The 16317-nt window shown below is 39.4% G+C and overlaps 1 protein-coding gene across 14 annotated transcripts in view; it reads left to right on the top strand.

The window, feature by feature from the left end:
* The window catches only part of LIMCH1 (LIM and calponin homology domains 1), a 345245-nt gene that overhangs the window by 312433 nt on the left and 16495 nt on the right, over positions 1–16317 (top strand). For all 14 annotated transcript variants that reach the window (XM_036852624.1, XM_036852621.1, XM_036852622.1 and 11 more), the window contains 5 exons: positions 272–312; positions 10393–10473; positions 13204–13296; positions 14176–14280; positions 15829–15956. In XM_036852624.1, coding sequence (XP_036708519.1) covers positions 272–312; positions 10393–10473; positions 13204–13296; positions 14176–14280; positions 15829–15956 — 448 coding nt within the window. The remainder of the gene's footprint in view (positions 1–271; positions 313–10392; positions 10474–13203; positions 13297–14175; positions 14281–15828; positions 15957–16317) is intronic.

The raw sequence follows: 16317 nt of genomic DNA, 5'->3' as shown, positions 1-16317 counted from the left end.
AGCACTCATAGGAATAGATTTCGCTTCCTATAATCTAGTACCTGGTGCTAATTGATGTGATCAATCATATTACACTGGTCATAACTTCTCTTGGTGATGGGTACAAGCTGCTTCAGGGGTCTGCTTTATCATGATTTTCTAATGCTCTTGGCTAACCAAAAAAAGTTGGTTTGAAGCTGACATAGGAACCACACTCCACTGAGATGATCAAAAAAGAAAGACAATTAGAAACTACTCACATTGTGATCTTTATTCCTTTCTTTCTGTACAGTGGATACTCCAAGCAGTGAAAAGTCGCCTGTAACTACACCTGTAAGTAATTCCTATTGAGGAATATGATCATGCATTTAGTGTGATTTTAATTTATAAGGTATTTGATTCACTTAAAGGGGATTCAATCAAAAACGGTCTCCAAACTTTTGATTGTAAAAGAATATTTTTGTCGGATATAATGCTGTCAGTTGAATCATGGCGAAAGAGATGGGTTAGCATTTTGCAGAGTTGTTATCATGCCTGGAAGCAAAATGGTGAGTCAGGAAAGTAAAATCTAAAAGAAACAACCAAAATGAATGTGACATAAGGAATTAGTAATAAAATATGCAACTTCTGTAGACATTCAAAATCAGCTTTTTAAATGAAGACAATACTTTAACACAGCGTACCATCGGCAGACAGGGCCCAGCCTGGACTTTCTCTGAGAGACCCATGCTGTCTGGATTATATTCCTTCTCACAATCAGTATCTTGAATAATATATATTTTTTAACATCTTTGTTGGAGTATAACTGCTTTACAATGGTGTGTTAGTTTCTGCTGTATAACAAAGTGAATCAGCTATACGTGTACACACATCCCCATATCTCTTCCCTTTTGCGTCTCCCTCCCACCCTCCCTATCCCACCCCTCTAGGTGGTCACAAAGCACCGAGCTGATCTCCCTGTGCTATGGGGCTGCTTCCCACTAGCTATCTATTTTACGTTTGGTAGTGTATATAAGTCCATGCCACTCTCTCACTTTGTCCCAGCTTACCCTTCCCCCTCCCCGTGTCCTCAAGTCTATTCTCTACGTCTGTGTCTTTATTCCTGTCCTGCCCCGAGGTTCTTCAGAACCTTTTTTTTTTTTAGATTCCATATATGTGTGTTAGCATATGGTATTTGTTTTTCTCTTTCTGACTTACTTCACTCTGTATGACAGTCTCTAGGTCCATCCACCTCACTACAAATAACTCGATTTCATTTCTTTTTATGGCTGAGTAATATTCAATTGTATATATGTGCCACATCTTCTTTATCCATTCATCTGTCGATGGACACTTAGGTTGCTTCCATGTCCTGGCTATTGTAAATAGAGCTGCAATGAACATTGTGGTACATGACTCTTTTTGAATTATGGTTTTCTCAGGGTATATGCCCAGTACTGGGATTGCTGGGTCGTATGGTAGTTCTATTTCTAGTTTTTTGAGGAACCTCCATACAGTTCTCCATAGTGTCTGTATCAATTTACATTCCCACCAACAGTGCAAGAGGGTTCCCTTTTCTCCACACCCTCTCCAGCATTATTGTTTGTAGATTTTTTGATGATGGCCATTCTGACTGGTGTGAGGTGATACCTCATGGTAGTTTTGATTTGCATTTCTCTGATGATTAGTGATGTTAAGCATCCTTTCATGTGTTTGTCGGCAGTCTGTATATCTTCTTTGGAGAAATGTCTATTTAGGTCTTCTGCCCATTTTTGGATTGCGTTGTTTGTTTTTCTGATATTGAGCTGCATGAGCTGCTTGTATATTTTGGAGATTAATCCTTTGTCAGTTGGTTCGTTTGCAAATATTTTCTCCCATTCTGAGGGTTGTCTTTTCGACTTGTTTATGGTTTCCTTTGCTGTGCAAAAGCTTTTAAGTTTCATTAGGTCCCATTTGTTTATTTTTGTTTTTATTTTCTTTCTCTAGGAGGTGGGTCAAAAAGGATCTTGCTGTGATTTATGTCATAGAGTGTTCTGCCTATGTTTTCCTCTAAGAGGTTTATAGTGTCTGGCCTTACATTTAAATCTTTAATCCATTTTGAGTTTATTTTTGTGTATGGTGTTAGGGAGTGTTCTAATTTCATTCTTTTACATGTAGCTGTCCAGTTTTCCCAGCACCATTTGTTGAAGAGGCTGTCTTTTCTCCCTTGTATATTCTTGCCTCCTTTATCAAAGATAAGGAGACCATATGTGTGTGGGTTTATCTCTGAGCTTTCTATCCTGTTCCATTGATCTATATTTCTGTTTTTGTGCCAGTACCATACTGTCTTGATTACTGTAGCTTTGTAGTATAGTCTGAAGTCAGGGAGCCTGATTCCTCCATCTCCATTTTTCTTTCTCAAGATTGCTTTGGCTATTTGGGGTCTTTTGTGTTTCCATACAAATTGTGAAATTTTTTGTTCTAGTTCTGTGAAAAATGCCATTGGTAGTTTGATAGGGATTGCACTGAATCTGTAGATTGCTTTGGGTAGGATTTTCACAATGTTGATTCTTCCAATCCAAGAACATGGTATATCTCTCCATCTGTTTGTATCATCTTTAATTTCTTTCATCAGTGTTTTATAGTTTTCTGCATACAGGTCTTTTGTCTCCTTAAGTAGGTTTATTCCTAGGTATTTTATTCTTTTTGTTGCAATGGTAAATGGGAGTGTTTCCTTAATTTCTCTTCCAGATTTTTCATCATTAGTGTATAAGAATGCAAGAGGTTTCTGTTCATTAATTTTGTATCCTGCTGCTTTACCAAATTCATTGATTAGCTCTAGTAGTTTTCTGGTAGCATCTTTAGGATTTTCTATGTATAGTATCATGTCATCGGCAAACAGTGACAGTTTTACTTCTTTTGCGATTTGGATTCCTTTTTCTTCTCTGATTGCTGTGGCTAAAACTTCCAAAACTATGTTGACAAATAGTGGTGAGAGTGGACGACCTTGTCTTGTTCCTGATCTTAGTGGAAATGGTTTCAGTTTTTCACCATTGAGAACGATGTTGGCTGTGGGTTTGTCATATATGGCCTTTATTATGTTGAGGTACGTTCCCTCTATGCCTACTTTCTGGAGGGTTTTTATCATAAATCGGTGTTGAATTTTGTCAAAAGCTTTTTCTGCATCTATTGAGATGATCATGTGGTTTTTCTCCTTCAGTTTGTTAATATGGTTTATCACATTGATTGATTTGCATATATTGAAGAAACCTTGCATTCCTGGGATAAACCCCAGTTGATCATGGTGTATGATCCTTTCCATGTGCTGTTGGATTCTGTTTGCTAGTATTTTGTTGAGGATTTTTGCATCTCTGTTCATCAATGATATTGGCCTGTAGTTTTCTTTGTTTGTGGCATCTTTGTCTGGTTTTGGTATCAGGGTGATGGTGGCCTTGTAGAATGAGTTTGGGAGTGTTCCTCCCTCTGCTATATTTTGGAAGAGTTTGAGAAGGATGGGTGTTAGCTCTTCTCTAAATGTTTGATAGAATTCACCTTTGAAGCCATCTGGTCCTGGGCTTTTGTTTGTTGGAAGATTTTTAATCACAGTCTCAACTTCAGTCCTTGTGATTGGTCTGTTTATATTTTCTGTTTCTTCCTGGTTCAGTTTCAGAAGGTTGTGCTTTTCTAAGAATTTGTCCATTTCTTCCAGGTTGTCCATTTTATTGGCATATAATTGCTTGTAGTAATCTCTCATGATCCTTTGTATTTCTTCAGTGTCAGTTGTTACTTCTCCTTTTTCATTTCTAATTCTATTGATTTGAGTCTTCTCCCTTTTTTTCTTGATGAGTCTAGCTAATGGTTTATCAATTTTGTTTATCTCCTCAAAGAACCAGCTTTTAGTTTTATTCATCTTTGCTCTCACTTCCTTCATTTCTTTTTCACTTATTTGTGATCTAATCTTTATGATTTCTTTCCTTCTGCTAACTTTGAGGTTTTTTGTTCTTCTTTCTCTAATTGCTTTAGGTGTAAGGTTAGGTTGTTTATTTGAGATGTTCTTGTTTCTTGAGGTAGGATTGTATTGCTATAAACTTCCCTCTTAGAACTGCTTTTGCTGCATGCCATAGGTTTTGGGTCGTCGTGTTTTCATTGTCATTTGTTTCTAGGTATTTTTTAATTTCCTCTTTGATTTCTTCAATGGTCTCTTGGTTATTTAATAATGTATTGTTTAGCCTCCATGTGCTTGTGTTTTTCACAGATTTTTTTCCTGTAATTGATATCTAGTCTCATAGCGTTGTGGTCGGAAAACATACTTGATACAATTTCAATTTTCTTAAATTTACCAAGGCTTGATTTGTGACCCAAGATATGATCTATCCTGGAAAATGTTCCATGAACCCTTGAGAAGAAAGTGTAATATCCTGTTTTTGGATGGAATGTCCTATAAATATCAATTAAGTCCATCTTGTTTAATGTATCATTTAAAGCTTGTGTTTCCTTATTTATTTTCATTTTGGATGATCTGTCCATAGGTGAAAGTGGGGTGTTAAAGTCCCCTACTATTATTGTGTTACTGTCGATTTCCCCTTTTATGGCTGTTAGCATTTGCCTTATGTATTGAGGTGCTCCTATGTTGGGTGCATAAATATTTACAATTGTTATATCTTCTTCTTGGATTGATCCTTTGATCATTATGTAGTGTCCTTCTTTGTCTCTTGTAATAGTCTTTATTTTAAAGTCTATTTTGTCTGATATGAGAATTGCTACTCCAGCTTTCTTTTGATTTCCATTTGCATGGAATATCTTTTTCCATCCTCTCACTTTCAGTCTGTATGTGTCCCTACGTCTGAAATGGGTCTCTTGTAAACAGCATATGTATGGGTCTTGTTTTTGTATCCATTCAACCAAGCTATGTCTTTTGGTTGGAGCATTTAGTCCATTTACATTTAAGGTAGTTATCGATATGTATGTTCCTATTACCATTTTCTTAACTGTTTTGAGTTTGTTATTGTAGGTCTTTTCCTTCTCTTGTGTTTCCTGCCTAGAGAAGTTCCTTTAGCATTTGCTGTAAAGCTGGTTTGGTGGTGCTGAATTCTCTTTGCTTTTGCTTGTCTGTAAAGCTTTTAATGTCTCCGCTGAATCTGAATGAGATCCTTGCTGGGTAGAGTAATCTTGGTTGTAGGTTTTTCCCTTTCATCACTTTAAATATGTCCTGCCACTCCCTTCTGGTTTGCAAAGTTTCTGCTGAAAGATCAGCTGTTAACCTTATGGGGATTCCCTTGTATGTTATTTGTTGCTTTTACCTTGCTGCTTTTACTATTTTTTCTTTGTATTTAATTTTTGATAGTTTGATTAATATGTGTCTTGGCGTGTTTCTCCTTGGATTTATCCTGTATGGGACTCTCTGTGCTTCCTAGACTTGATTGACTATTTCCTTTCCCATGTTAGGGAAGTTTTCAACTATAATCTCTTCAAGTATTTTCTCAGACCCTTTCTTTTTCTCTTCTTCTTCTGGGACCCCTATAATTCGAATGTTGGTGCGTTTAATGTTGTCCCAGAGGTCTCTGAGACTGTCCTCAACTCTTTTCATTCTTTTTTCTTTATTCTGCTCTGCGGTAGTTATTTCCACTGTTTTATCTTCCAGGTCACTTATCCGTCCTTCTGCCTCAGTTATTCTGCTATTGATCCCTTCTAGAGAATTTTTAATTTCATTTATTTTGTTGCTCATCATTGTTTGTTTGCTCTTTAGTTCTTCTAGGTCCTTGTTAAATGTTTCTTGTATTTTCTCCATTCTATTTCCAAGATTTTGGATCATCTTTACTATCATTACTCTGAATTCTTTTTCAGGTAGACTGCCTATTTCCTTTTCATTTGTTTGGTCTGGTGGGTTTTTACCTTGCTCCTTCATCTGCTGTGTATTTCTCTGTCTTCTCATTTTGCTTAACTTACTTTGTTTGGGGTCTCCATTTCGCAGGCTGCAGGTTCATAGTTCCCGTTGTTTTTGGTGTCTGCCCCCAGTGGGTAAGCTTGGCTCAGTGGGTTGTGTAGGCTTCCTGGTGGAAGGGACTAGTGCCTGTGTTCTGGTGGATGAGGCTGGATCTTGTCCTTCTGGTGGGCAGGACCAAGCTGGGTGGTGTGTTTTGGGGTGTCTGTGAACTTATTATGATTTTAGGCAACCTCTTTGCTAATGGATGGGTTTGTGTTCCCGTCTTGCTAGTTGTTTGGCATGGGGTGTCCAGCACTGTAGCTTGCTGGTTGTTGAGTGGAGCTGGGTCTTAGCATTGAGATGGAGATCTCTGGGAGAGCTTTCGCCGTTTGATATTACATGGGGCTGAGAGGTCTCTGGTGGACCAATGTCCTGTACTCGGCTCTCCCACCTCAGAGGCTCAGGCCTGACACCCGGCCAGAGCACCAAGGCCTGTTTTTTAGGAATTCTGGGGTATTTTGTTCTTTGTTTTCTTTCTTTCAGGTATTTTTTTTCTTACTTAGTTGCAATGAAATTTCCAGGAATGAAACAATAGGCAGGTGAATGGTCTCCAATTCAAAGCCAGGCATTTGTCAAGCTCTTGCTAGTTCTTGTTTCCCTGGTTTCCCTGAAAGGGAGAAGCAGGAGGTGGTGCCAGGCTCTGTCCCTACTGCTTCCCCGTGCAGACCAGTGCACACACGTCCTCTCACTGCCTCTGCTCTTGGAGGGGCAGCCTGTGAACACACGTCCCAGTCCGGGGCATGTAGGGCTGTGGTACGGACCGTCTGTGTATTTCTCACTCTGTCCCGTCTGCCACAGATCGGCTGCTTCACCCTCTTCTGTGAGCCTCAAATGCTTCCCTTCCAGTTAGGAAGGAATCTTTATCGTCCTTTCTGGTGTCCAAGGTCTTCTGCTAGTTTTCAGCTGGTGTTCTGTGAGAACTGTTGCATCTGTAGATGTATTCCTAATGCATATGAGGAGAGAGATGAACTCCACGTCCACCTACTCCTCCGCCATCTTGAATATCAGTATCTTGAATAATATTAACTGTACATTTAGTTTTCAGTTCTTTATTTCGATGAAATAAAAAGAGCACTTGCTAATTAAAATGTCAAGACACATGACACTGTAGAAATTCCTTGCTGCTGAATTATACCTGGACATTCTCCATAGACCTGACTCTTCTCTGAACTGAGTGTTTCCGATGCTGGGCCTGGAATACTCACCCTCTGAAATTTGCATTGGTTTGGAGCCTTCCTCTATGGCACAATCAACTGTAGCATTTCCTGAGGCCCCCAGGTGTAGCTGCATAATCACTGCTGCACCTTTGATTACAGATTTACTAACCATATGACCCTGAAGGTGCTGTATAACTTCTCTGAACCTTGTCTTCCTTGGTAGTGCAATGAGATAATAATACTTTCAGAGTGTTGTGGACTTTATTTGAAATAATTACACAGAAGCCTGTAGCACAGTGCCCAATACATGAACGAATCCTCCCCAGTGGCTAATCCAAGAGGCCCACCATAGCCAACACCAATTCTTATCTATAGGTAAATTGTCTCACTTTGGGAATTCCTAAGTACCTTTGCAGAATGGAGAAGGGACCCATCACCCATCACAAACCCCCCCCCCAATATCTCCAGCCACATTCCAGAACTACCATCCGTTTGTGGAGGCTCAGTCTTAAGCCAGTACTGGGAATCCTGAGTTTGTTGGGAAGCTGAGTACATCCACAGAGGATGGGACCCCCAGAAGGACCCCAAGGCTGGCATTCATGGCACAGATCTGAAGAGTAGTATAACATAACCCATTGAGTTCCATTTTAAATGTCACGGGAACAACCATGTCAAATTGTTCTAGTCCCCCCTGGCAGGGATGGAGAGGAAGGGCGTCCTACAGAGATACATTCTTATTTCTGTGTATGGAAAATAGAATAAGAAAGAGAGAAATTACTGACCTATATAAGTGAATTCTCGAAAATACCCACCTAAATTTGATGTTCTTTTGATGATAAACAGCTCTTCATAGAATGGAAAATTAAAAGAAATTGGAAAATAAGAGAAGGTTGAGGGGAAGTAAGCATTCGATTAGTCTGAACTCGATAAACTTGGAGCAGTTTTGCTCAGACGTGAAGTGGCCCAAAGCTATAGGGTCTACGAAGGGGAGAGAAGAGGATGCATTACCCAGCATGAAGTTATTCCATTTATTTATTCAACGAACATTTCCTGAAGACCTAAAAATTCAAGGTCTTGAGATACTTAGGGGGGATAAAGGGCCCTCTTTGCCCTCAAGGAACCCTTAGGCCAGAGAAAGATCCAGATCTGTAAACAGATAAATTATAGAACAAAGTGTGCCAAATACTCTGCATTCTTTCTCTGGAACCTTTTCTATCTCTGTTATGGTAATTATCCCACTGTCTCCTGGGGATCGTTTATATATGGGTCACTCCCTCACAACACCACCCCCATCCCCACTCTCAGCTGTAAGCTCCATGAGGCTGGGGCTCTTGGCCACCTGCTACGCCACCTGGTCATAAGTAAGTGATCAGCAAATAGTCACCGAAAAAGGAGCATGACCACTTCTCTTGCCCTCCTGTTTATCACAATGGTCTCTTCCTCTTTATCTTCCTCTGAAAATGCTCATTGTTTTTCTTTCTTGCTTTCTAACAAATATTCCATATTTTCTTCTGTGCTCAATCCCCATATCCCACACTTCTCCCTCCTGTTTCTGTTTACTCCTGACTTATTCTTGCCATTACAACCTAGGGAAACCTGAAAGTTAACTAAATAATTTCTAATTGTTGCTCTTATTTTCCTGCTGTTGGACTTTCCCCATTGGGCTCCCTATAGCTTTATTCACATTACCACACCATTTTCCTCAAAAGTCAAAGAAGGGCCATGCCCCTGAGAGAGGGTCTGAACATTTAAACTGCTTCCAAGTCTTAGGAAAATGCCAAGTGGAGCCAACCTCCAACTCCATTAATTCCAGGAGAATGTTCCACCTGGGATCCATGACATTTTATGGTCATCCAAGGAAATTTGGGAAACCCTGGATTTTATACAATAAAATAGTTTTTCTCCTGCATAACTTGTCAGAGGCTTTCATATGCAGATATGCAGCATGAATCCCAAGAGTGGCATATAGGAAATACATTTCCCTCCCTGATTTGCCCACCTTTCTCTGACTTTTTGTGACCATCCCTACCATTTGCAGGAACCACAGCAAGAGTATCCACCGAGGCCCACATTTCACATGTCTAAATACATTAAAGCTATAGATATTTATAATGTTAAAAATTGAGCAACAGCCATGGCCTGGCTCGTATTCTCAGTCTGGCGACTTCCCTGGATGGGCCAGCCATTGTGCACCTGAGTGGTAGCCTGGATCACTGGGGGCAGGGCAGGGGAGGTGGGCTGGCCCAGCTATCTTGGGCAGTAGCTAGACCCATCTAAACCTTGGATGGGACTGACTCTGTCCAGCTTCGCAGGCAGCCAGAGTAGGTAGAGTCTGCCTGCCCCGCACCCTGCCCCAGACTCTCCCCGTCCTCCCTAATTCCTTCACCCTCACCCTGCTCTTTCCCTCAGGATTCCCAGACAGTTCTAAGTGCCTGCCAAAACTATCCCATCAGAACAGAGAAAAGGGAAGAAGCACAGTTATCGGGGAGCCTGGATTGCCTCAACACCTACTCTGGGTGACAAGGGAGGCCAACTTTAAACACATCAACCTCCCCACTTTTGCTGGTTTCCCAGGGACCAGCTGTGATTTCTCTTCCCCCTTGGACCCTCTCAATCTCATTCATAGTCTGTGGCCTGGGTGCCCACTTTGGTTCATGCATCCTTCTCCCATTATTCCCGTTTACTCACTTGGTTCTCAAAATCACAAAAACCTTTTTTAAAAGACCAAAAAAACCAAAGTCTGTGGGTTTGAATGTTTGTTTTGTGGGCCCTGATCAGGAACTCCCCTTGCCTGGATCTCTGGTGATGCGGGTGAACACTGGTGAGTTAAATGATCCCACTTTAGAGAAAGCTGGGATGGAAAAGCAATAATAGCAGTATAAAAGATTAGTTCTATAGCACAGCAAACACCACTTCTCACAAAATTCAGTTCTGCTGAAATAAACATTCCTATTTGCTTGGACCCAGGATCAATATGCAGAATGAGTATCTTATGCTTAGGAGCGTGAATACATTTAAGAAATCACTTCTGAGAGAAACAGAGCAAAAGCCTTCCCATGCCAGTGGCTGATTACTTCGCGTTTTCATTAGCTCCGAAAAGGTTCACAGAATCATACCAGCATATTGGAAGTAAACCAAAGAGGGACTAAGATTAAAAAAGTGGTTTCTGCCAACAAAGAGCGCCTTTAGATACGGGAAGGTTTCTGCTTCTGTGTGTCCGTCTGGGTGTCAAACCGTGAGCTAATTGTGCCCCTTGTCCTGGCCTGGCCTTGAGGACATGGCTCAGTTCTGATCATGGTTTTATATTCTAAACAGTTGAAGTTGTGGGCATGGGACCCGGAAGAGGAACGCAGGCGACAGGAAAAATGGCAACAGGAGCAGGAACGTTTGCTCCAGGTAGGACTGGGTTTGCTGCTTTTTTTTTTTTTTTTTTTTTTTTTGGTGATGCTCTCTTAATTTCTGCTGTATTAAATAGATGTTTAGCCCAGGAAATACATGGAATCAGCTTCTTCTCAGAAGTCGTTGAGTCGAAGTCTGTTCCTTTTGTGTCCATGAGACAGAATTCTCTGAGTCTAATTCCTGCCAGCAGAGGTTACACTGATGAACATAAGGAGAAAGTATTTCACTTAGAAAAAAAAATCCAAGTATTGATTAAGGGACAACCCACCCACTCATCACCTTGTTCGCTGCCAATCAAATTCCAGTCCAACTAGGGGTGGGAAGGGATTATCAGAAAGTTATTTGATAGCATACATGTGAAATAAAAGTTGACCTGGGTCTTCTTCCTTAAGTAGAAATGTTTGCTCCATCTTTGAGCAAAAGCTCCTAACTTTCAATTCTAGAAAAATTCTGGGAGTAAACTTATCATGCTCCTACTTGTTTCATCCCAGTTTTGTGGAGCAACAGAGCTTCAAAAAGTAATCTAGTAACCTTAGAAACTAACCTATGCTGAGCATTTGGGGTGTGCCAGAACTGGCATATTTGTAGGTGCTTGACATATTTTACCTAACTTCATTCTCATAAAACTCATCAAAGTATGTCTTATTGGTCTCAGTTTGCAATTGAAGAAATTAAGGCTCAAAATAAGTTAAATAATTGCCCAAGGTCATACCTCTAACAAATGTTGAGCCTCGTTTCAAATCCAAGCTTGGGTGACTCTAAAACTCATGTTCTTTCCCCTATACTCCCAATGGTATTGATTTTACCAAAAGTCATAAAGAAAAAGAATGTTAAATCTCATTTATTTTTGTGACTTTCTGCTGATGTGTAGAAAGCAATGCTTAATGCAAGTTTATTTTACTTTTTTTTCTTATCTTTTTGTTCTAATCCTTTGGCTTAATTCCCAGGGGTGGGGAGCAAGGGTCAGCTAGATAGTTAATTAATTGTAGTGTGGCTCTAGGTCTGCCTGTTAAGTTTGACACTTTTCAAAATTACATAGGAGTAAACCTTCAATACCAAAATCTAGTTCTTAGTAAGAACTAGGTTCAACAAAGTCCCAGAGCTGTTGGGACATTTAGGTCCATTGGGAGACCCCAGACCAGCCCTGGTCATCTGCTATTCTCTTGGAAGTCAGATGCCCATTCCACCAGGAGTCAGAAATTCCACAGAGTAAAGAAGACAGCCTGTGTTTCCCATGGTGGTGCTGTGTCTGTTATACTTTGAAAGGTGGCCGTGGTTTTAGGTGTGGGTTGTGGGCTTAGGGGCAAGGTGTTTATGGGGAAGGAAGGGTGTCTGTGTGTGTGTGTGTGTGTGTGTGTGTGTGTGTCTGTGTGTGTCTGTGTGTGTGTGTGTGTGGACAGATATACCACATCTTTGACCCCTGTATCATCAGTTCATCCTCTTGGTGAGAGAAACATGTGATATAAGCTCCTAGAACCAATAGATGTAAGAAGCTTTGCTTGTTTTTCATCTTCTGTAAAGTTTTAAGGTCTGTTTCCTCTATTCTGAAGGCCCTTGGAGTCCCTCTCTAAAACTTTACAATATTAGGTTTTATAACAAAATTTTTAGCTGAAGTTTAAAAGCCTACCATGGGTTGACCAACAGTGGTTTGGCTAGAGCATTAATAGGAACATTAGGCTCGAGACAATCCCATAAAGCCCTTTTGCTCCTAAGATAATAACATAACAAGTAATACCTGGAGGAATTCTCAGTGCCTTCCCCAAGAAGATGGAAGCACAGACTCATGTTAGCCTCAGAGAGAGGACTGACAGTAATCAGCCTAAAATATTTGACTGTGCGTAGTATGCTCCAGCAATTCCTTTGTCTCTGTCATGTCAGGGATGCCATTCTCAAGGCATCCGGGGGTGTCAGTTCTCATCTTAAGCATTCGTTTTAATTTCCATGTATTCATTTCTTCTAGTCAGCTGTCAGGGACTCCAGTCACATTTTTAAAGCTCTCTTTATCCTTACATCCTTATCCTATTCAGAGTATTTTTATTTTTTTCTCCGGAAGTGGTGACTAGTGTCATATTTTTTTCTGAAAACAATAATAGCAGTTCTGATATCAAAGCCTTCTAATGGGCTGTTTAAAAGCTACTCTTAATTCAGGAGGACTTAAAGTTAGGAAGATTCCATTTTTGTAGAATGGCCACAAGCAAAGAGTAATTCAGCCACTCAGCTAATTATCGTCTTGTCCACTTTGGACCTTTCTCCATCATCTATCTTGTAAACCTGCGAGGTTTGTTTTTTTTTAAATCTTTTATTAAACTCTCCCAGCAGCAACGTATTTCTATTAGTGGAATGGCAAAACTCATCTCTGAAGGGCCCAGTAAAAGCAAACTATTGGTTTAACCTGCCTCTAAGGACAAAACCCAAGTTAAGAAAGAGTTTAAAATCTTTCCATCTTTTCTCTTTCCATAAGCAAATGCCTACTCATATATCTGAAGAACAATTCTATGAAACACCCACAGCAGAAAAGATTGTTCTCTGTTGGATTTTTATGTACCTAACATGTCTGAGTACCACAAAATGATATTCCCCTTTTGGTGCACGAATGGGTTAGCTTCAGAACGTTACAGCAAGAAGAGAGTCTTGCAACACATTGTACGTGATGGTTTAGCGGGGGGAAAAGTCCCAATGATGTATGCACTGGTCCGTTCAGAACAATCTATGGAAATTCCATAACAGGAGAGATACCAGAAGGAGCAGGACAAGCTGAAAGAAGAGTGGGAAAAGGCCCAAAAGGAGGTGGAAGAGGAAGAACGCAGATACTATGAGGAGGTAGGAAATTCCCCGGGAGGAATTGACCCTGAAGCCCTGATTCCTCAAAGTCTATCAGCACTTTCTCTGTCTGTGCTATGTGTACCCATGGGGCATGTCTGATTCTCTTTACTCACAACAGAGCCCTATCAACCTTTTAAAAGAGTCCTATCCTATAGGCTGTAAAAGACCACTACTCTTCCAAGTTTAGCTTGTGGTGAGGGTGTGTTGAGTCATGGTCAAGGGGGAGAATAGAATTGTATCTCTTCTTTAGTCACAAAGGTCAGATTCTTGATTTGTCTTAGATGACATGACAGTATCAATTTGTTTATTTGTGTGTTTGTTTGAGGCAAGCATGTTTGGTAGTAGTGAATTAATATTAATTTTTATGAGGATAATTTTGATATCAAGGCTAAGTGAATCCTTACTACTGCATTCACTGTATGGTACTAAAGAGATTTAGAAGGGAGGAGAATTTGGTTTTGTTTGTTTCATTTTTAGATGAACAAACCAGACCACCTTCGAGTATTTGAAACTACACTTTATGTATATTATCCAAAATCTGTTTATGATTAATATTGTTGTGAATTTTTTCTTCAACAATAATTTTTGTGCATAATACTTTCCCTGATAGCATTTCTAATTAGGCCTCTTGAATCACACTAACTAATTAACTTGCAAAGACTCTGTTTTTCTAAATTAAATGCTAATTTCTAAATCATTGCCCATAGAGCATGTGATCTGATTTACATGCTTTTTAAAAGTAAGACCTTTTTTTATGCCCTGCTTGTTTGCACATAATTCTGATGTTTGTCCCTAAATTTCTTTAATGACACTTTTCTCTTGACAAATATGATTTATCCTTTCTCCCCCTTTCATTAATTCCTGTCCTTCCCCTAGGAGCGCAAAATAATTGAGGACACTGTGGTTCCATTTACTATTTCTTCAAGTTCTGCAGACCAGCTGTCTACATCCTCCTCTGTGACTGAAGGCAGTGGGACAATGGTAAGACCATAGATTAAAAGGAATTCGTGAAATAAGAAAACTAAAATAGAAGTACTAAACCACAAGGCCAAGTTTTCCACCAGTCTAAATCCAGGGCTAGCTGTTGCTCTAGAATCATGTCAGCTACTACGTGGCCATTGTACCCCATCATACTGTCATTGCCGTGGTGAAACCCTAGAGTCAATCCCTGAGAGCAGTAAACATATTACTGAGGCCAGCCCTGCCCCTGCAGGCTGGAAACCAAAGTCTCTGCACTGGTTGGCAAGACCCTGGTTAGTGATGCCATGTGCTGGAATGTCTTTCTAAATGCCCATCATTCATTCATTTAGCAGAAGTATGTTTCTCTCTGCCAGACCGTACATCCCTTTGCACTGGATGTTAGCAGCAGGATGCCAACAATACACTCTCACCGGCCTCCATGGAAGTTTCTTCTGAATCACTCTTAAAATTCCACATGAATATATATATATATATATATATATATATATATATATATATATATATATATATATATATATATATGTCTTCAGGGTCTGGAGAGAGTCCAGAAACGCTGGTCAACCTCCATATCCCCCAAATAAGGTCATGGAGGTAGTGGACAGAGGTCATACCAACACCTGGACAGTCCATAATCTGCATTTTAGTTTTTGATGGTATAATAACAGAATAAATTCATTTTGCAATAAACATAATATCACTTGGGTATATGTCATATTAGTCATTTCTGTAGTCAATTAATACATGATGCAATACACTAAAATTTTTAAATTATCCAATTTTAACTTAATACAAATGAAGATTGTACAAAAGTAATTCACCAAATTTGATATTGCATGGTCACTCAGGAAGCTCAAATTATTGCTTGTCTTTGCTGTTATATACAGATTATCACAAAAGCCAAATCTTTCATGTCTCTTTCATATATTGCAATGATCATTATGAAAGATTTTCTAGACTTTAAAATAAGTTATTTATGTATTATCATCAAAGGAATTCTACACTGTCCAAAAATTTTTCAATGTTTACCAGCCATTTTCAAATATCAAAATTTGAAGTGTATTGTTTTTTATTTCTATTTTATTTTTTAAACATCTTTATTGGAGTATAATTGCTTTACAATGGTGTGTTAGTTTCTGCTTGTTTTTTATTTACATTTTTTAAATTTAAATTAAACATTAAAATTTTTTAAATTGTTTTATACAATTTTTAAAGGTTACACTACATAATCTGCATTTTGAAATAACCCACAGGCACTCAAATGCCACTTGTCCTGAAATAAGCAATCCTATGACTTTGTTTTATTTTGAAAGATGGGTTTTCTAGCCAGTTAGTTCCCTTTTATGATAACTTTTGAGAGAGAGCCAGGTTACATGTTCATTTCAAATCATTGGAAATCAGTTACTATTCAGTTAATTTGAACGAACGACTGTTCTTTAAATTGTAGTCAATGTGATTGAGAAAATGCTTCAGATATTCCATGGCCAGACATGAGTATTGTCCAGTGTGTTTAAAAATTATATTCAAGATTATCCTTGTTTTCCCCATTAGAATAAGATGGACTTGGAAAACTGTCGAGAGGAAGAACAAAAGACAAGACAGAAGAAACCATTCCAGGGGGATAACAGTGGCTCATTGCTTAAGACTAAGGAAGGTGACCCACTGGAGGAAAAGGGCAGGTATGAACCGTTCCAGGCTGTCCACCCATATGCGCAAAGCCGGACTGTGCCCCTTCACTCCCAGGAAGGGCACCCATCACTAAGGCAAATCATATTCAGCTTTGAAATTATCATTCCAATGATACATTATACATATATTATTGCTTGAAGACATTGTAATAGCTCTAAAGTCAGTGTTCTTATACTATTGAATATAAATAGCCTTATTTTTAAATAGGTGAAACCTTTTATTAAATGAGGGGAGACAGTATAGATCACCAACGGAGCATGTTGTCAATTCAAAGTCCCAAACCTAAATACCACTCACCTGAAATGGTTAATGTGTCTGGAGGGATAGAGTTTAAAATGGGGCTGTGGTGTG

The sequence above is a fragment of the Balaenoptera musculus genome, chromosome 5, assembly GCF_009873245.2.
Source record: "Balaenoptera musculus isolate JJ_BM4_2016_0621 chromosome 5, mBalMus1.pri.v3, whole genome shotgun sequence".
Taxonomy (NCBI): Eukaryota; Metazoa; Chordata; class Mammalia; order Artiodactyla; family Balaenopteridae; genus Balaenoptera; species Balaenoptera musculus.
The sequence above is the reverse complement of the archived record's forward strand: the minus strand, read 5'-3'. Positions and strand labels throughout refer to the sequence as shown.